The sequence below is a fragment of the Vigna unguiculata genome, chromosome 7 (genome assembly GCF_037176805.1).
Source record: "Vigna unguiculata cultivar grain cowpea cultivar isolate G323 ecotype 2 chromosome 7, ASM3717680v1, whole genome shotgun sequence".
NCBI lineage: Eukaryota > Viridiplantae > Streptophyta > Magnoliopsida > Fabales > Fabaceae > Vigna > Vigna unguiculata.
In genome coordinates, this window is record NC_140798.1 from 36,590,502 (window position 1) to 36,612,590 (window position 22,089).

Consider the following 22,089-nt stretch of genomic DNA (forward strand, 5'->3'; position numbering starts at 1 on the left):
TATCTACCTTTAAAGAGAAGTTAATATTAACTGGTTATAGGTCTATAAATAACTTTCTAGATTAAAAAAAAAAAGGAAATTGAATATTTTAACTTTAAAGTCTCTTAATGTTTTTAATATAAACCAAAATAAATTGCAAATATAAACTAAAAAGGATGATTATATATAATTTTATTAAATTAAAATGTTTTTGTCAGCTCTTGAAAGATATATCATTTATTCATTTAGACAGTTGTGAATTATAGTTCTGAGTCTCTCAACCTAACCTTTGTATCCTGGGGTGTGATATTTCTAAGTCAAGGAATATAAGATGTCTATCCATATCCATGAATATCATGTGAATACTTCATTAGCTGGGTTTAACTACACTTCACATGACTAAATTATTGAGAACTCAAATCTCGAGTGATATTAAAAAGTGGTTTTATTACTTTATAAAATGAAATAAAAGTGTTAGAGAAAAGAATAGTCAAATTCCATTCAATGGAACAAAAATACACCAATCTAGTTCTTTTTTTTTTTTTCACCGACACATACAAAAGGCTCTAGTTTAGAAGAAACACATAAAATATAACGATCAATTGTTTATATAAAATAAAATGGTTTTGATATTAGGCGATGAAGTATGGGGAAGTTTCTTTGATTGGCATTGTGAAGTGTTGTGTTAGATGTTCTGATTTGGTGTCCAGTCTACAATGATGAGTCCGCATAATCTCGGGTATCTACAAGAAAAGGATGGGTGAGAGTGAAAGAACTGAGAGAGTGACCCTTGTTTCATAACAAAGGGTTATTAGCATAACATTTGTAGGGTTGAGAAACTGAGAATGCACATTGCAGAGTATAATCTTAAGCCATGAAAATGTGAAGAAGAAGAAAGCAATTTGATGGTGTTTGAGGGTAGAGGGTCCATCGTCCTTCTCAAGTTCCATGACATGTTGCTATCGTCCTTTCACTCTTACTTTTTGCATGTGAGTTTTATTTCCTTTCATCTTCCCCCGCATCATCAGTTACTCATCTTGTTTCCTTCTCCCTGTTTTTATCGTTTGTTATTCTCCAATTTAACTGTCCCACTCCCAAGAGGACAAACACCTTCATGCTCAAAATATTTTATTCATTCTTTCTTTTTTCCACTGATTGCTTCTATCATTACATTCCCTTACTTCACAACTTTCCTCAGTTTCCTTCCAAATTCTTTCGTTCCTTCCATTCTTTGCTGGACCAGTTTTTGGGTGCTGCTGCAAGTGTGCCATTGCATAATCTCTAAACGTTAATAGTCAACGTAGTGTTTCTGCTTAACTTCTAGGTCAAACTCTCGGTTACATGCTCCTCATCCCTAATCAATTTTGGGATTGTTTCGGTCAATGTGATGATGCTTACTTTGCCTAACTGCATTTTTCTTTCCCTTTTTGCCCCATTAGGACCACACCATGTTTACAACTTGATGGAATTATAAGCTCCAAACATGTCAAGAAATTCAAATCCCAATATAGTATATTTGTGCACATATATCAAATACAGTACTCACGGCACCTACACTTTTTGCCCTCGCTTTTTCAGTAATTTTTATTTATTTTCCCTTCAAAACATGTTCTGTTTTACTGTCCACTGTCCACTTTTTTCCACTTGCCACTACCAATGCTTAAGATTACATAGGAGTGGCACTAACAGTATTTGTTTGTATGTAAAGCTTGGATTGACGCCATTGGGAGTGTCATTCATCAATGAAAGAAGCTATTCACTCTTCATTTGCCCCTTTTTCTAAGTGGAAAGCAAAAGAGAACCCCTTTAAACACTCATCTCAATACCATGATACACAATAATTTGTGTTCTATGCTTAAGTCACTCTGACAACATCAACCCCGTAAGCAAGAAAGAAACTATACGTCTTATTATTTATTTTACAATAATGCATAAAAAGAAAGCAATGACATAATTTAGAAAATGTACAAGTAATTGTACCTAAGTTTTTTGCAAGGAACAGTTTAAGGTAATCTTAAGTTTTTTGCAAGGAACAGTTTAAGGTAATCTGAACTTAGACGGAGCTATTAAGGTCAAATGAAACAGCAAGAGAGGGTTGTGTCGATGGTATTAAGTCTTCCAAGCAATAGGATTATACTGTTGCTAGCCACGTCTGTGATAAGACTTGGCGGTGTTGTTTGGTAAGAGATTGGCAAGGCAGGTAGGACTTAAAGGGAACTTTGCTACTCAGCCTTTAACAGATGCTAAAAGATCTGTTTACTTTTGCATCACTAATCCACCTTAACCTTTATTGATTTGAAACCATTTACCATCACAATAACCAAAATAGACCTCATTTAACTCCTTTTTTCATTTTCCAAGACATAATTAGTATGTTTGAATTTTCAAAGATATCTACGTCAGATGTATAACTTTGGCACTACTATACACATGGAATGAAGAATAACAACGAAAGTGAACAGTCATTTAGGTTGTTAGAACACCAAGAGGGAGGAACGTGAGTAGATATTAAAGCAGAAGGTAAGAAGTAAAAATCTTTTTTTTTCCAAAGGAGGTTATGTTATAGTACTTACATAGATCATTTGAGCTAAAAACCAGGGTAAGATATTGTATAATACACACTTAAAATCTGTGTGAAAAGCTTGACAAGATGGGGGAGCCATGGCATGTGGGACACACCGTTTTCTGACCCACACATTCCCCATCTTCACGTATATAAGGGCCCATGAAAAACAATGCATGGCCAAATCAAAATCAAACAGTCCTCACTGCTTCTGTCTCAAATCACACTTTCTCTCCCACAATTTTTTCCACACAGACGTATGAAGGAGTTGAGGGGAATGGTGTCTGGTTCGAGACCATTCATTCTGAAGCAAAGTTCATCCATTACCTTGAGAATGATCTCGGACCAGGCTTCATTCCCCCTAGCTCAAAGTATCTGCTGTCATCTTCTTATTAACAATCTAATTCATGCTCTTTTCCATGATCTAGCAACTAACCATTTAACATTCATTCTTTCGTCTCCAACAGAATTCAATTGCCTAGTAACGTGTAAGTTAAAATCTCTTTTCTCTAGTCTTTTTCATCGAAGTTCATGCGTTTCTTTCTTGAAATTTGCAGAAAAAATTACATGGATTATGACATAATCTGCTGGATACTCAAAGATTACCTCATTGGTTTCGTTTTAATTCTCTTTAAATTATGTTTGTGCATCATATTGGTCAAACATGAAATTACTATGTTTCGAATAGTCATTATAGTCCTTCTGTTTGTGTTTAGCTCTTAAATGCTAACCAATATCCAATCTGCTTTCATTACTATATATATTAATTGGGAAAATCAGAATGTGGTTAAATAAAACAAAACGGTGATCATTGAGTTTTGTTTGGAATTGGTATGTGAAACACGGTCCTGATTGCCGACCCTTGTGTTGTTTTCACCAAACTCGTTGAAAAACAGAGTTGTTGGTGTGAAATGAAGACTGAAAAGGGAAAATGCAATAGATATGTAAAAAAGTTGAGGCTTATCTTTTTAAAGTTGAATTTTTGTCGATTGGGTTTGCTTGTGGAGAGTTGCAAAGAATATAAGATTTAGAGCTTTCACTTTATTTGTTGCAAGGGTAGGGTAGAAGTTCTTTTAGAGTACCAAACTCATCAAAGTGAAGCTTTGAATTTTAGTCTTTTTTGAAGCTTAAGACTGCCATCATAACCATTGCCTTACTCTTAGCCCATTCCTAACTTTTAATGCCGTGTGGGTCATAGATTGTGCATGAAAACCTCATAATACCATATGGGTCAGACTACTATACATCATTCATCAAACCCTCATAATACCATATGGGTCCGTTCAACTTCATCTTATTCTCAACCCTAACGTAACCCTCTATGCTACAATCCTCACCCCACGTGAATTTCATTCATTCCACCTTTGCTCATACACTCATACTGCACAAATCTCTGCTACAGAGGATACCATTAAATTACCTCAAATAGTCATTCATCAGTAGTAGTACATCTTTTATACAGTAGAAACTATTGCGCAATCTTCATAATTTTCAAGCTTTAAAAAATAAACAAACAAAGAAAATGTAAGATAATATTTTTTATTATTTAATGAGTTTTAAAATAGTGAAATTAAAAAGTACTCTGAAATGACATTTATTCGTAAGAATCTTGTGTGTTTTGTCTGACAAACTACCAGAAAACTGCATTATGCAGCTATTTTTATTTTTATATATAAAATAATCAGACATGGTATGCAACTCAGATTTTTTTGCTATAATTAGTGTGTTCATTGAAGAGATACCTCGTATAACCATGATGAGTGTTATAAATAAATGTCTTTGACTTTGAGTAAGGTAATGTGAATGACATCACCTCATATATAGTACCCAGTGAAACCAAGGCACACCATAGTGGTCAAGGTTTTTGCACCACAATGGTGCACAATTTGTAAAGTAAATTATGAATGTGGGTAAATAATTTTTTTTTTAGTATTTGGATCATGTATACCATACAAATACTGTTTTGAATTTTTCTTTTAAATTTTTAACAGTAATTAATTTTTAATAATGACGGTTTCATTTATATATATATATATATATATATATATATATATATATATATATATATATATATACACACACGTTAATGCATTGAAGAAATCGTGCATAGCAGTTACTATTTCAGTTTTTATTTTCTTAAATTTATTTGAAAACGACTTCATAAAACGACAACTTCTATTTATTATTTACTGTAATTATAGGAAGTCTTTATGGCTGGGACAATTTTTTCTACCCTTAGAAAAAATAATAGTTGTTTATATATAAAAAAAAACACAAATACACCAAGACAACAAAACAGTTAATCTGTAGGTTAATTTCCATAAACAGTGTAATTTTAGTAATGATATATATAAGGTTTTTGTTGTAAAGTATTTAAAGATGATGTTGATGGGAAAAATAAAGAGGAGGTGAAATAGTAGATACGCAGAAGAAAAATGAAAGTGCAGGTTGGGTGCAATGATGATGAAGGAAATAAGATGAATATTGGCACACAAATAAGTGTAATTGGGATTTGAGAGAAGAGGAGTCAAAAGATAAGAGAGACACATTGAGTATGTGATCACAAACACAAAGATAAAGTTGATCCCTATGCTCGATAAAGCCCATTAACATACTAACATAAAGCATTCAACACAACTCTCCAACAACTTTCAAAACCTAACTTCAAACGACTCAAACACAGATTTTGTTGCCAATCACTGTCACACAACTTTTCCCACACTCCAAATCCTTCATTCACTATGTCACTGTTACCTTAATATTCATACCATCTTTATCTTCATATTTTTAATTGTTTCTTCTAATCTTCTATTTCAAATTGATTAAGTTACCTAATTACGGATGTTCAAAACAGTTTAACTTAATTAAATTAGAATTAAATATCTTCTCAGCAAATGTTGCGTGGAATGTTTAACATTAGATGCAAAAAGTTTCACCAGAAATATAACATTTATGTGACTTTGATCAGATGTAAACAAAATAAATATATATTTAGTTCAGGAACAAAATACACCTTTTACAATAATTTTAGATAAAAACATATTTAACTTTTGATTTACGATGCAAAATGAGATAAAAATTAATTTCATATTTTATTTTTAATTGATTTAAATTTATATATAAATTCGTTTATAAGAAATACACTGTCTCATTTTTGTGGTGGAAATCATATATAATAAAATAATGTAAATGGAAATCTTAATAAAGAAGAAATAAACTAATACAAAAGGTAAAATTTCCAGTTCAGTAAACAAAATGCCACCATTATACATTATGGGTGTAAATATTGATTGGACATATTCTTCAATTAAAACAAATTTTAGCGATCAAATTTTACAACTTGAATTTAATTAAGTTAATAAAAATTATATGAAAACTTACATGAAAAACCACTTCAAAAACAAATAATACACAATTATGTGAATAAATTTGTTTTTAAGTGTTTATAATAATTTGAATAGTGCATCAAATAATTATTTTAATTTAGTTTTTTAAAGATAAACTATAAACTAGTTTAATTCAGTTTTTTTTTAAATACGTTAATCATGTTAATCATAGTAGTGTCTTGTTTAATTTTGTATTTTTGTATCCCTCCTCCCATTAGGGATGACAATAGAATAGAGCGGGAACGGATTTCGCTATCCTATACACATCTCCATAAATAAAATTCATCCTTATCTTTATACCTAAACGCAATATATATCAAATTTTTGTCTCAGTCTCATTCCTATCGAGTAATATGTGCGTATCTACTTTCTTACTGCCTCAATATTAATTAACTACTTTTTATAAAATAATAAAAATTATGGTAAAGAAAACATAATATTATCAAATATTCAATATTAAAAAGAAGATATTTTTGTTTCTTCAATATAAAATATTTACAAATTATAATTGTATACATTTTAAATTTAAATACTAAATAAAATTTCATTTGACTCAAAACATTTATTAAATTTGCAAACGTTAATGTTACCTAGTTGATAAAATTTAAAAATATTTTTAAAAAGATATAAAAGGAAAACAAATATTTAAATTAAAAAATACATTAAATTTATTTTTTTTTTAATTTTTTAAATTCTAATGAAATCTATTTTTTTTACACTAATAAAAATTATAATACATCATTTTGATCAAAATCATTCCAAGAACAAAGATTAACTAAAAATAATTCAACGTTAACCTAGATCTTTCATCTTTTGAATTTCAATATATGTTAGATGGTGATAAAAAAAAATCATGAAAATTACACTAAATTATTACATTAAATCACTAGAATTGGCATAGAAAGTGAGAATGATGACATTCTCATATTAAAGTACAAAACTTTTTATGTTAGTTATTAATAAAATCGACATAAAAAATGGATGTAGTGACAATTTAATAACAAAGTAGAGGATTTTCTATGTTGGTTATACTTAGAACTAACATAACAAGTGGATGCAATATATTATTTTAAATTTAAAAAATAGATGTCATGTCAGTTCTAGGTTCTTCATTATAATGGACATAAGATATTTAGTTTTCATCTTCTCTTTCTCCACCTCATGCTACACTTAATTGTTTTGCTTGCACTATTATCCTCCCTCGTAGTGCTCTCCCTCTCGTTGGTGGCTCTCATCTTCTCCCACATGTTGCACTTGGTTGTCACTCTCGTCATCTCCCTCTCATTGGTGGGTACATCCGTTCTTGTAGAGGTTGATCTCGCGCTCTTGCTGGTGTCGCTCTCGCTCGTCTTTGTAGACCCTTAGTGTTCTAGCAATCGCCGACGCTGATGTAGGATTTGGGTATTTCCTATCTTGAAGGCATTCCATAGGTTTTAGTCTTCATCGCAGTGGTCTCGTTATTATCCTTCGTTGTTGTCTTCTACCTCTCCCTTGCTTTATTTCGCTTTTTCTAATTTCTAGTTATGAGATTTATGAGATTAGTTATATGATGTTAAGATATGTCAAATATTGTATTAGCCATAATTTAGGCATTATTATCTCTTTGAGCAAATCTGTGCACTCATTCCTTTAATAGATGAAGAATTATACCACTCTTGTATGTATATATATGATGGTACCCTATTCTTTGAAATAATACATCAGAATTATTCTTTAAATCTTTAAATAATACACCTAGAGGCATGACACTAGGTGTATGTGAACTTTTGTGGATTAAAAATGTGCTATCAGATTTGGACTTTAAACAAAATGAAACTATGAGTTTGTACTGTGATAATACGTCGGCTATAACAATTGCTCATAATCTGATGCAACACGATAGAACAAAGTATGTGGAGACTGATAGACTTTTCACCAAAGAGAAACTTGAAGCTGGAATAATTTCCTTTCCTTTTGTAAGATCAGAATTGTAGTTGGCTGATGTTCTCACTGAAGGAGTGTCAAGTAGAGTGTGTAATGAGTCTCTATTCAAGTTGAGAATGTGTGATATCCATGCACCAACTTGAGTGGGGGTGTTAAGATATGTCAAATATTGTATTAGCTATAATTTAGGCATTATTATCTTTTTGAGCAAATTTGTGCACTCATTCCTTTAATAGATGAGAAATTATAGCACTCTTGTATGTATATATATATGGTACCCTATTCTTTAAAATAATACATCAGAATTATTCTTTAAATATTTTCTATATATGATAGCATTCAACACTTCACTATTTCTATATCTATTGATTTATGAAATCATGTGTCAAATACAATAATGAAGAGTTGCGGGAAGAGGAGTAGGGAGTGAAGGGCATTGGCGATGTTGAGAGTTTAAAGATACCGAAAAATGATGGAATTATAATTTCATGAAAATTTTGAGATTGAAACTTTTTATGTGGGTTGTGTCTAGAATTGACATGAAAAATTGAAATTTTCTATACCAGTTGTATATATGCCTATTCCAAAATCGATATAAAAAATATTTTTTAACTGGTATATAAAGTTTTTGTTGCATTATCGAGTATTCCATTTTCCTTTATTACACTCAACATTATATGTTAAACATGTATTTAACTACATTCAATGTTAAACATATAGTTAAGTACGTTAAATATTCAAATGATCAATTGAATGTTCATGAATCAATTTTAGAAGACATTCAGTCATGTCCTCAAAATTTACACTATATTAATTTAAGGCATGATATGAGATGAATGAGATATGAAAATTTGATTGTGTGATTACTATATCATTTATTTTAATGGTAACTAAAGGCCAAAAATTAATTGGTGAAGAAAGTTAGATCAACATTAATGATAAGAATGTTGAAAGGGTGATGTTTGACCTAATCAATAAATACTCATTGTCACATCATAATCCTAGCTAAATCTTCCTTCCCAGTGGCGAGACACCATCCCTATTTGTTGTTTGATGTAATGCATAATGAATGCAGGGTTGATATCGCTATCTGCAACTTGTAAAACGGGTCAATTAGGCATTTGAATTCACTGAAATTGCAAAGTGGTCCCTGAATGTCACACCCACCCTCATAATACGGTACATAAAGCATTTATCATATACAAATTAAAAATTAATGATAATTTTCAAATGGTTGATAGAGAAAAGGAGAGTAAAAACTATATAATATGATAATTAGAAAAGGAGAGTAGAAAATAATATGATAATTAGAAAAGGAGATATGTTTAAAAGAGAAAAGGAGAGTAAAAAAAAATCCAAGCTATATAAGATTATACCAGTAAATATTGATAAGTAGAATAAAACGGACCATCCCAACCTTGTATATATGATAAGTATGATAAAACAAGCACTTGTGATAGATCACATTTTTGAAGAAAAAAAGGACTAAAAGCAAATAATGGAAAGTTGGTGAAGGTACACTACACCTACTCTATAGTGTAGAATAACGTAGGGGTGTGAGTGGAATGGCATGTTTCTACGTGGCAGATAGTACACCTCACATGAACATCTTCTGGTGACAGCTAATGCCATTCTAGGATGTTTGGCAACTTCAATTGGATTCTCCTCTTTCTCTAACGGCCACACACACCACCAAACCAAATTTTCTTTTTCCGTTTTCTAATCTACAACAGGTATGTTTCTTTTCAATTCTTTCTTAATTTTCAAAGTACCTTGTTTAATGTTTATCTTCTTGTGTTCTGTTAGATTCATATGTACAAGATGACGGTCTTCTCATATGCAATAGTTATGTTCAGCTTTGTATGATATAAAACGTATAAATTTCCTATTTTGGAAAGTGAATATCTTTTCTATTTCCTTTTTTTTTTCGATTACTTCTTTTCACGTGATTATAGGGTGTGCATGTGCATCACGTTCAATTTTTTATAACTATAAGTTTGTAATATTTGGTCTTATATGCAATGGATATGTATATAGAATTGACTGAATGAGCTTTGAGGCCTTGAACTTGATCACATCTAATCATTCACTTCTTCCCTGAACTTATTGATGTCCACCTGTAACGAAGAGAAGACAACACCAAGTTTGTACCTATCTTTGCTGTTCCTGCATTTTAAGCATTATAAATAGTAAGTTCACTCAAAACAATGTTTTAGAGTGCATAAAATCGTGTTGATAATGCATTCTTTGAGCTCTGCACATCACATAGATGATAACCGGAATTTAAGAGAATAGAAAAAGGAATATATGGGAATTTATTATATTAAAGAGTGAAAACATCAAGAGTTGATTGTATAGTATTTTATTTGGGAGGATTAGATTTTGCAAAAATGTTTGATGGCATCTATCTATATGCATGTGTTCGACATGCCTTGTTAGATGCATCTAAAAAATGACTTGAGTAACCTATAAATCAAGTAATTTGATGGCACACTTAGTGTTAAGGAGCTAGCTGTGTTGCTGTTCATACCCTACATACAATTTTTATTCAGATGATTACTTAAAAGGCGATCTTTGATCATTATAATATTGCAGGACCGTCATCTACTGAATGGTGAAGATGAGTTCAGAAAACAAGAAAATAAAACCAAAGACTGATTTTGAACTCGTTGTAAACTATACTAATCCACGCATTTGGAAAAATTTGAAAAATGATTCCGGTGCAGGTGCAAATGCAGCTTGTAAAATAGACAAGACATTTTCTTCCACCGATCCCTTGTCTGAAATAGTTTGGTCTCCAGATAAAGGTTTCAGTCTCAAATGTGTTGATTCAAGTTACACAAATAAAAAGGCCTCCATGTTTGGGGATTTTGAACCAAGCAGTATGGTTCTTGCTCTGCTCCAAAGCGTTACTGATGGAAGTTCTGCAACGGATAAACCAGTAAATGACGTTTTTGTAGAACCTATTGCAGTCATATGCTCAAACAATGATGTTTCCTCCGCAGATACTTCCTCTAGGCACCCATCAAGTGATTCAGTTTTAGTCATCCCCGACCATAAAACATGTGAAGGTGATAATGGTACAGGTAAAAATAACATCTACTGTGATTACTGTAGTGTAGGGGAAGGTGGATTTACAATAAATCTTTGAGTTCAAGTAAGCTTTAATGAAGGTGGAAAAATCTTGTGATCGTAATTATTTAAATAGTTGATTAATTGGAACTTCTCAATTTGTTTGGTTTACTTATTATCACTTTTTCCTGTAAACTACATTTGCTCAATCCCCCAGAACAATGATCTGGCAGGATTCGGTGATGATAACATGGAGAAAATGAACATTGAAATAGAAACACTTCAGTTGTCAAACGATCAGAAGGAGAATCTGATGAATGATTTGGAGAATAATCTTTGTGCTCAAGCTGACATTGGAACAGCTATAATATCTGAGGGAAAGGGAAATAAATCTACTTTTTCAGGTATGTGCTGTAATCATCACTTCTATGATACTCACAGGACTGGAATTTAGCCATTTTTGGAAACTTTTCTTACTCTTTCTCGGTACATGTTCTGCATTCTTGTTCTTCGTAAACAGATTATATCAATATTCCTGGATCATATAAAACAATTCTCATCATTCTGGCAGTTTTAAGTTTCTTTTGTGTTTAAAGGGTACAAGCTGAAACTTTTTGTTAAAGAAAATGCAAGTTCGTTCTTTTGTGCATCCCTGAAATATCACCTGCATCATGATTTTCCTACAGGTCAGATTGGCGGAAGGCCAATGCATAATTTATTACTTCAAACAGATGAACCTAAATGTGGCTTGGAAGAAAATCCTTCAATGAAACATTGCAATGGAGGCACGGAAACTGGTGTTCTCAACAAGGTAGTTGAAATAGAAGATGGATTATGTACTAGGGTTGAGCATGTAATCGAATGTAATGGTTCCGCTGCTCACGGAACAAGTTTAATATCTTCTGGCGTCAACCCTTTACCAAAACTCGAATCATCTGCGGAGAATGATTTGCAAACTTTCAACTGTGAGTCAAAATCCAATGAGAACAAAAACAAATCCACGGGAAATGAAATGATGGTGCTATGTAGTAAGAACCCTCCAATCATTACTTCTCCATGTAATAGCAGGATTCGTATGACAAGAAATGAAGGTAAGGAGAAGTCACTATCGGATCGAGATTCCAATGTCAGTTTACCAAAGGAGGATGACTTTCATTTGAATGTTGAAAGTTGCCGTAGTTCTGGGTTACTTTTGGCAGGTAAGAAGAGAAGCAACTTTCAGCAAGTGATAATTGGGAGTAAAAAACTAAAAAAGCAAATTCAAGAAACTTCATGTTCTAAATCCTGTGTTCAACCGGATAGCTCATTCATGAACTTGGTTTCAAACATGCTGAAAAGATGCTCACAATCAACTCAAGATGAGAACAAGTCTTTGGCTCTTAACCTCGAAAATCCTCATCACCATCTTCAACAGACCGATCAGAAACTTCTCACATGCAACAGGAGTCAAGATCCGAAGCTAAAAAATGCAGGGTTCAGATCCAATTTTCAGTCGGTGGCTGGTGCAAAATTTAAGAATGTTGGAGCAAGAAAATTTCAAGTAGGAGATGGTTCTAAAGATTTTGAGGTAGGAAATAAGGTACATGGAATAGATGTTGCTCCAATTACCTTCTATGCAGAGAACAATAGCCTTTACAGACAGTATTTTCCATCAAATAAACTTGAAGTATCCGAAAGGAGACTTCATACCAGTCCTATAAATTCTCTCAACAGTCATGAACACTGGGTAAATAACTCATTGGAGAATGAAAATTATTACAAGCTGGGGATAACTAAGGAGAAGGAAGGAATGGCATCACTACCACTACATTCACCCTCAACTGGACAAAAAAGAAATGATAATGAGAATGCTGAATCGAATGAACTGTATGAGAGAAGGGAAATCTGTCATAAAAGTGAAACTGTGGAAGGACTCTGGATAAATCGTTTTTTGCCAAAGTCAACTTCTCCCTCGATAGTTTTTGATCAGCTGAACGAGAGAGGTGATTCTGAAGACCATTCCACCTATAAACATATTTCTCTGACCAATAAAGAGGATTCCACTGTCCTTAAGGATAAGGGAAGTGAATATCAGTTTGCAAAGCATGAGTCGAACTCCATTACACCTTTCCCAGGATTGAGAGATTCAAGACCAATGGTGTCCATGTTTGCAAGAACATTAGGTGCCATCAAACAATGCCATAAAGAGTAATCTACCACAGATAAACATGTCTTTCTTCTGGTTACCAGAGGTCACCAACTTGTGATTTACTAAAGGTTACAGGAAATAATTCATGAACTTATAAAAATAGAAATAGATTTAGGAGAATTGGAGTATCTCATTGTCTATAAATTTCTATGTATTGTTGTTTTAATACTCCTTTTTCTCTTGTTTCTTTGGTGGCAAGTGTGATGAATAATGCTTTTCTCATCATGCTTGAAAATAATGCTACATTTATTAGAATCCCTGTACTTAGAAGAGTAGGGTCTGAAAAGTTTGATTGTGTAAATATCCATACATAGCAGCTTCAAGCAACATTTGGATAATTGTATAATAGCTTACACGGTGATATTGTAATCAAATAATATATTGAAGATTTTAACTTTAAGTCATTATGAACCAATTTTGTAATAATAAATAATTTATAAAATATTTAAGTTATTAATCGTTGGAACGAATAACTACCGTTATTGTATTTGATCATGTGCAAGGGAATATTTTTTTTTTTTCTCTGTGGATTCTAGAGATGTCAAAGGAACTTTTTAAGCAATATATCAAAGCAAATCCTCGGTCAACTCAATTTCTTCGATTGAAATATTGTGTCACGTGAACAAAACAATCGAAGTAAAAAATGAGGAATTGAAACATTAAAACAAGTCCGTGGTCAAGTCAATAATAATTTAATAATGTTTTATAGCTGGTGATGCCGAAGAATACGGTAAGGTCGAGTGAATTCGTAAACTTTCAGTGACTTGCAAAAGAAAATCTTAATGTTTAAAATATTTATTCTTTCACACATCATTTTTATGTGTTCCTAACTATAATGTGAAACTTTTTGTTCTCCACCATCATCATGCGTGGATGAGAACAACAGTAAAGTTAACTTTTGCTTTTTCTCGGCACATTCTGTCAATGGTCGTGTCTCAGAAAGTTCACGACCTAGTGGTGTTGCTTTATTGAGAACCAATTACGATTGTGTTCCTTTGTTTCCACTATTTGATTAGAAAAATTAGTTAATCATATCGTGATTTACATGAGCAGTTAATTCACTTTGCTGAGATTCCAACTGATGAAGATCCAGTGAAAAAAAAAAAAAAGCAAACTAAGGAAATGATAGATATCCGATTTGAAGGGGAATTATTTATAGCATTAAAGTTAAAAGCTGGACTGGAGTTTATTCTATCTTTTGTTGACAAAGTTTGTTTCATTTCTTTCTTATATAATTATAGTTGTGTGTGAAAGGAAGACGCTTAAAGTTAAAGGCGTTTCACCCAACCACCCAACATGGTCATCAAATCCAAGAAATTGCTGTGTTTGAAATGAAATTAAGTAGTGCAATTGTACCTTACTTTGAGCTGAAATTTATAATTTTGTACGTTGCTTGTGAATAAGACACTTTCACGTGGTTTCTTCTATATTGGCATTTCATAAAATATAAACTCAAACTTGCTTTCTAGAATTTTTTTGTTATGTTATGAGTAGTTGCTTGTATATTTGGAGGGAAGTTCCCCGAAGCTATAGTAAAGTCCTTTTAAATTAGTTATGTCATATTATTTATTAGTTTGACTCCTCTAAGTCCTAAAGTTTTTTTTTTTTTTTCTTTTTTTGCTTAGCGACTTGCGTCCAATAGGTTTCTTTTTTTGTTATACGGAACTTTCATAAAAGCACTTGGTTGTTATGCTAACTCTGAAATATTAATAAAGTTTAAAAATTATTTTGGTTTTACATAAGGAATGAGTCTTGATATTAGTTTGTATTATTTATTTTCTGTTTATCATGATTATAAAATTTGAAAGTAGTGTTTTTTCCTATAAAATGAAGAAATATTAGTTTCAATTCTTATGAAAATTAGTTTTCATCCCATTAAAATTTGAACTAACTATATTATTTTTATTTTTAACATTCATTTATAATAAATAAATCATATTTATTTTAGAGACCTAAAATTAACAGCTAAAAGTATATCATTTAAGATTATAACAACCTTCCTTAAGCAATTAACGAGTGCTTTATAATGCTAGGGACTAAAATAATTAATTAATTCATACTAAAATAATTAATTCAGATCCTTTTCACAATAAAAATAAAAAAATTATAAAATCTAAAATTAATATTTCTAATTAATTAAAATTTTAAATATATGTAAGTGTACGACAATGATAATAATATAAAACAATTATAATGTAACATATTTTGTTATCTCATACTCATCTTTAAAGAAAAAAACTCATATTCTTATCCATGTACTCAAATTCAACTATATCAAATCTTTGTTTTAACCTCATCTCCACGAGATAACAAATATATATTCATATTCGCACTCTTATCCATTTTCTCACTATTTTCATATCAATTAATTAAATTATATAAAATAATATAAAAATTACGACAGTGACCATAATATTATCAAATATTCAATATCAAAATGGAATATTCTCGTTTCTTCAATCTCAAACATTTAGAAAACAATTATAATTGTGTATGTTTCAAATTATAATACCAATAAATTTTGATAAGAACCAAAACATTTATTAAACTTTTAAACATTAATGAAACTTAGTTGATAAATTTAAAAATATTTCTAAAAAATATAAACGGGAAAAAAATATTCAACTTGAAAAATATTTTAAATTTCTCTTAAATCAATTTTTAAAATTCTAATGAAATTTCTTTTTTATATACTATTAAAAGTTATAATACATCACTTGATCAAAATCACACAAACAATAAACATTAAACTAATAAAAATTTAAATTTAATATCAATATTTCATCTTTTAAACTTCAATATATGTTGGACGGTATAAAAAATATTCATTCCATTAAATTATTGTGTTATAGTAAATAAAATTTATTCATACAATTATAGTAATAAAATTACATTTATGATAATGAATTATAAATTAAAAATATTTATTAAAAAATATCAAAACAATATTTTATATGATAAATAAACAAGTAAAAAATTATCAAATGTGTGCCTTAAAAACAATTTGATAGACCATATAAATAAATATATAACTAATGGTAAGATAAGATGAGAAACACCTTAGAAATTTAAGAAAACTTTTCAAATATCAATTTAGTTGAACTCTTAGAAAGATAATGAAAATTGTTTTAGCGAAATAAAAGAGTCACTCAAATGAAATAACAAAAATGTTAATACTAAGAGAATAAAGAATATAATTTTTTTTATATTACCTAATAAACGAAAATGTTTATACTATTCAACACTTAAATTAAGAGTTAATCATTCTCACACATGAAAAAAAAACACAATAAATAAAAATATTAAAATGTGAGAAGTAAAAAATATTTAATTGACATATATTATTTGAACTTAATTGCATAACAATCCAAACAAATAGAAAAATAAAAATAAAAAGTGTGTAGTATATATATATATATATATATATATATATATATATTAATAATTCAAATGAAAACGGGATGAATATAGGACGAATATGAGAACTAGAACGGATCGAATATGTACATACTCATCGTCATCTCCATATTCAATTGAAAAAATTGGATATTATTCATATTTATATTCAGTCAATACAAAAAAAAAAAAGACGATTAAGATGATACCCAAAGATACAAATTTATTTATCATCCATACCTCTATTTAGTACGAAAAGTTTATACTTCACCATTTATATTTATGATATCCAACACAATTTATATTTATCCTACTTTTTAAAATTATTTATGCGATTACTATTTCTTATATTTTCTTATTGTTTCTAGTACAATTTTTCACTATTATTACCATTATTTTAAAATAAAAATAATTAATAGAAAATAAGTAATCGATTAAATTTTATAAAAATAAAATTACTTTTAGTTTGAATTTTATAAATAAGGAGAGAAATAAGAAAGAAAACATAATCCAGAAAAAAAGAGATGGTGTGAAAGAGGAGTAGTTCCATCCACGACTTACTTTAAGAAACACTTTGGCTCTTCAGCTTTGAAACTTCTCCTTTTGTTTGTTTAATCTTCCCAATAATTTTTTGGAAATTCTGTTGCATCTATTGTAGTGGTTAGAACAAAAAGAAAGTGTTATCCTCTAAAAAAAAATAAAAGTGAAGAAAGCCACACCATTACCAAATTTATGTCTTGTGCAATGCCACTTATAAAGGAGAATCATAGACAACTATCTCATGAATTGGCCACCAACATCATCGTCATCATCTTATACCGTCACCAATGACATCATCTCACCTAATACACTTCTGCAATTCTATATGGATGTTTACATAATTTTTTAAGACAAATCATATAAAATATAATAAATTTCTCCTTAGGTAAAAAGTGAGTGGATCTCAAAAGATAACCAGTAAAATACTAGTTACTCAAATAACTGAGGGATGATGAATGAAATACAAACAAACATGTAAAGAAGAAGAAAGAATACGATGATGAAAACACTTGTATATCGAAATATTTTTGGATAAAATTTGTGATAAATACTAAATAAATATTTTAATAAATAAGTGTAAGCATTTAATTATTTTTTTATAATGGGACAAATACACATATACTTGTATTTTTTTTAAATAACTATTAATGAATTTTATTTGAATATTCTTTAAAATTCAAACGATTATGATTAAATCATTAGTAAAAAAGTAATAATTATTTAAAATTTGATTTAATATATTTTTTAATCAATAAAATTAAAATTATTTAATAAAAAATTTAACTTTTAAAAATTTATATTTTCATACAGCTCGTTTAAATTTATCAAATTTATATTAATATTTTATAGAGTAATTTAATTTAAATTGTACTTCAATATTAATTTTTTTATCTAAATTTATATTTGAAATATATTTTTTTAATAATTTTAATTAAAACTTAAAAAAGTTAATTACAAAAATATTGATGAATATTAATGGATACCTCGAATATAGAAAATAGTAATATTTTTCACGGATGTTGAATGAATAACAAACGAGTAAGAAAATGAATTATTTTAGATAGGATGAGTTGTGGTTGAACTATTTATATCCAAGTCAATTCATATTGTCATTTTTAAGAAAAAAACATAATTTGATCATATTCTATTTTTGGTCGGGCGTTCATGTTTTTCTCTTTCTTTTTTTCCTACTATTTTGTTCAACTTTCGTCCTCTCTTTACTTTTTTTTTCCGGAATATTTTCCTTTTACATAATCAGATAACTTATTTCACTGAGAAAAAAAAATCTTCATTTTGAAGAAAACCAAACCATTCATCATTTTGGACATGATTGAGTGTTTTTTGTTTAATCACTTTGTTACTCTCTCCTTGTTTAAGCATTTTTGGGTTTGTTTCTGTTGAGTGAGAATCTCGCACTGATCATGTTCTTTTCTATCCAAGACTAACAAACATTTGAAAATGACTCAACACTTTATTGATTTTTATTAACATTATGAATCTTAATAAAAAATTATAATAAAACAAGACTTACAAAAAAAAAAATCTGTTGACTTTTAATAAAATTAAATATTTACGTATCTTTAATATTTTTACAAAATATAAATAGTAGGTGAAATTTTCTTTGTAATAATTTTCTTTTAAGTTATTATTAAATATTAACTGGTTAAGCAAATTTGGCATTTATTAACAAATTTAAAAATAAAATTTAAAGATATATAAATATTGATAAAATAAAATAAAATCTCAGAAACTAAAAAAAATAAGAGAGTGAAAGAATGTAGCAGTAGGATAAAATAAGGTATGTGAGGCACGAGAAAGATACTCTTAGTGCAAATCTTATGTATAGATGTTGCTGGAATTGCATTGTAATATTCTTATGCGTAAATCTTATATTCACTTCTACTTCTTGGGTATTTATTTTTGCTTTCATTCAATTGTTTGTGGTTTAATTTATGATTAATGATGACTTGATCACTCATTTATTTAACGCGTTTGGATTGAGTTGGGAAACCGATCTCAAACTGTGGTTCAATCAAATCATGATACTTGTACTTGTGCTTATTTAAGTAGCCAGATGAGATGCTGGAGGAGAGAGTCTCGCACATTAAAGCCATGATTCATTCTACCAGGAGTTAAAGAATCACACTGGGTTTGAAGTTCTTAGATTCTAGTATATCAGGAATGAACCTAGATCTAAATAGAAAGAGTACTCCCAGGACATTAAATGATTTGTAAAGTAGGTAAACAAAATGGTAGTGGTGTAGTAGAAAAAGATGAGATGAAATCAATTCATAATCCTTAATCCACTCAATCTATCTAATTACTATTATCTATTTTTACTTAAACTTTTTATCACAAACCAAAAACCCAAAAAATAAAACTACCAATATACTTGCTAAATTCTTGTAGATACGAGACTTGTTGAGACCACAATGTATCAGTACAGTTGTTTCGAAATGATTGTTGAGAAACCATCATGAATGCATTTTTTCCATCTTCATCAGAAGTCTTCCTCTTGAAAGAAGAATCAATTCTTTTACTCTTTATCGTAATTTTTCTAATATAAATTTATTACCTCTCACTTATTTAGAAAAAGATAAAATTTATTTTCACAAATCACAGTTATCATGTTGCAAAACATCATAAAACTCATACCACTTTAACTAAATAAGCAACACTATATTCATTAACAAGCAATTTTAGTGACTAAAAGTTGTTAGTCACTACAATGTTTTTAGTCACTAAAATGACCAATTTAGATAGTAATTTACAGAATAAAAAATTATTGATTACTAAAATAGTCACTATTATGAATAAAAAATTATAATTGATTTCTAAATTGGTTTCTAAAATTTAGCTATCAAGGTTTTGACTACAAAAAAAAATTAGTCACTACACATTAGTTACAAAGGATTTGGTTTTTAAATTAGCCTCTAATTAATTAATGACTAATTTAACGAGAAATTATAATTTTTTTATTCATAACTGTGACTATTCTAATAACAAATAATTTTTATAGTGTAAATTGTTAGCTTAATTGTTCACTGTGACTAACAACTTTTAACAATTAAAATTGATTGATAAGGCATGTTCATAGTATTTGTCTCTCTTTCTGCTTTTACACTTTGATGATGACTTAGTGTGTGAAAGAACCTTATAATTAGAGAGAGATAAATAATCAATTTTATTGATCAATGTTTTCATCAAATTAATTTTTATTTTATATTTATTTAATTTTTTTATTATAACTATCCATAAAATAAAATTAATATAAAAAATAAAATAATATATTAATATAATTTTAAAATATGTATAAATATATAAAAAAATAAAATTAAAAGACTTTTGGGGAGTCTTGGCTTCCCTTAATCATAACTATGTTTTGTCCCTGTTTGACACATATTAGTTAATATTGAAGCAGAGATGTGTCAAAAACGTAAACAACTCAAATGTTATCATGAAATAACTAACATTAGAGCAAAAATATATCAAACAGGATAAACAATTCAAATCAAATCAAATCTTATCATAGAACAATTAATCTTGAAGCAGATATGTGTCAAACAATGTAAATATCTTAAATACTTCATGAAACGCATCTTGAAACGTCAACTTAATAAAATTTTGTTAAAATGACTAAATTCATATATTTATAAAATTTAGGGCTAAATTTGGTCAAAATTTTAAAAAATTAAGAGATAAAAACATATTTAACCCTAGAATATAAAATGTATTATATGTATTTATTTTATCTATTGTCCGAAACAAAGAATTTGGCAGAATTTTGTTTTAACTATTCATGCCGAATATTTATAAATACGAAAAAAAGAGTAGATTGCTGAAAGGAATATAAGAAATTAAGAGAAGGTTCCACACAGATAGCAAAGATCATATTCATTAATGAAAAGTTTTTTTGTCATAAGGAGTATTAATGGTAAGTTTATTACTTTCAAACTCCTATTCTTACAATTTTTTTCCAAATTGACAGAATTTATTTTGAGTGGAAGCTATTTCATCTTTCTTTATTTTCGTATTTTCTTTGTAGACAATTCACATTTTTTTTAATTTTTTTTTTCTTATCAGCTGTCGCATATTTTTTATCATTGTGATCTTCCTTCACTTTCACTCTTTTTTTTGTTTACTTTTCCGAACAAAGGGCAAGCACATATATGTGTTTGATTTAAGAAAAATAAATAATGAATTATTTTTTCCTTTCCATATTTTTGTTCTCTACTAAATTCACTCACCTTTTCGTCAAGTATTTTTTCATCTTGTTGCCTATCAACTTTCACGTCCGAAGCCGAAGTAAAGTTTACGAATATTTTCTCCCACTATTTTTTTTTTGATAAATGATAATTGGGGTATCAAAATTTAAATTTGACATTTGAAAAATATGAAATTTTATTTTATTACTAAATAGAAAAAGAGCGTGACATTTATGTCTTTTGTAAAATTATATTGTGAAAAATGATGTTTTTAAGAAAGATAAATTTAACATTAAATTTTAAAATTATTTTGTAATATTATATTTTTAAGAAAGATAAATTTAACATTAAATTTTAAAATTTAGAGGTAAATTTATAATTGTTTTATACTTATAAGCTAAATTAAATTTATCATCATCATTATTAGTTTAAATGTTACTACAGAAAAATTATTAAATAATTACTAATTTTAAAGATAAAAAATATAAAACCAATTTATAAATTAAAAATTATTACTATTTAAAATAGTATCTATTATAAAAAAAAATTATAATTAATTGATCGAACTAAATATCATAAACTAGTTTAAATGACTACTTTAAATTCCCCACCCCAAATAGTTTAACATTGAAACTTAGAAATCCATCAAATACAAACTCTCATTAAATTTTTATCTTGCTTAAGTTGTCAACTCATCTTAATAATAGTTTATTCTCCAAGGCATAAAGATGTCATATCATATATAGCAAAACTAAATAAATTACTCCTAAAACTCTAATCATCTGTAAACATGCAAAATATCAAAAATAAAATATTGATTTTGATGAACATCACCTT

At 28.9% G+C, this 22,089-nt stretch overlaps 1 protein-coding gene across 4 annotated transcripts; it reads left to right on the forward strand.

Annotated features, from left to right (window-relative positions):
- Positions 1-9,394: 9,394 nt before the first annotated feature.
- On the forward strand, positions 9,395-13,511 carry LOC114189516 (uncharacterized). Of its 4 annotated transcripts, XM_085665121.1 has the most exons (5): positions 9,438-9,584; positions 9,889-9,994; positions 10,447-10,937; positions 11,157-11,327; positions 11,610-13,511. In XM_085665121.1, the coding sequence occupies exons 3-5, from the start codon at positions 10,463-10,465 to the stop codon at positions 13,112-13,114; spliced, it is 2,151 nt and encodes a 716-aa protein (XP_085521247.1). In that variant the 5' UTR covers positions 9,438-9,584; positions 9,889-9,994; positions 10,447-10,462; the 3' UTR covers positions 13,115-13,511. The 4 variants fall into 4 exon arrangements, with proteins under 4 accessions (XP_027933901.1, XP_085521247.1, XP_027933902.1 ...); XM_028078100.2 differs by lacking the exon at positions 9,889-9,994 and having other exon boundaries at positions 9,395-9,584; XM_028078101.2 differs by lacking the exon at positions 9,438-9,584 and having other exon boundaries at positions 9,614-10,040.
- The last annotated feature ends 8,578 nt before the right edge of the window (positions 13,512-22,089 follow it).

Excerpts from the sequence above, each read along its gene's own strand:
- LOC114189516 (XM_028078100.2), top strand. The coding sequence starts at position 10,463 with ATGGTGAAGATGAGTTCAGAAAACAAGAAAATAAAACCAAAGACTGAT. Across the intron at positions 10,938-11,156 it reads TGAAGGTGATAATGGTACAG|GATTCGGTGATGATAACATG; the intron begins GTAAAAATAACA and ends ATGATCTGGCAG. Across the intron at positions 11,328-11,609 it reads AAATAAATCTACTTTTTCAG|GTCAGATTGGCGGAAGGCCA; the intron begins GTATGTGCTGTA and ends ATTTTCCTACAG.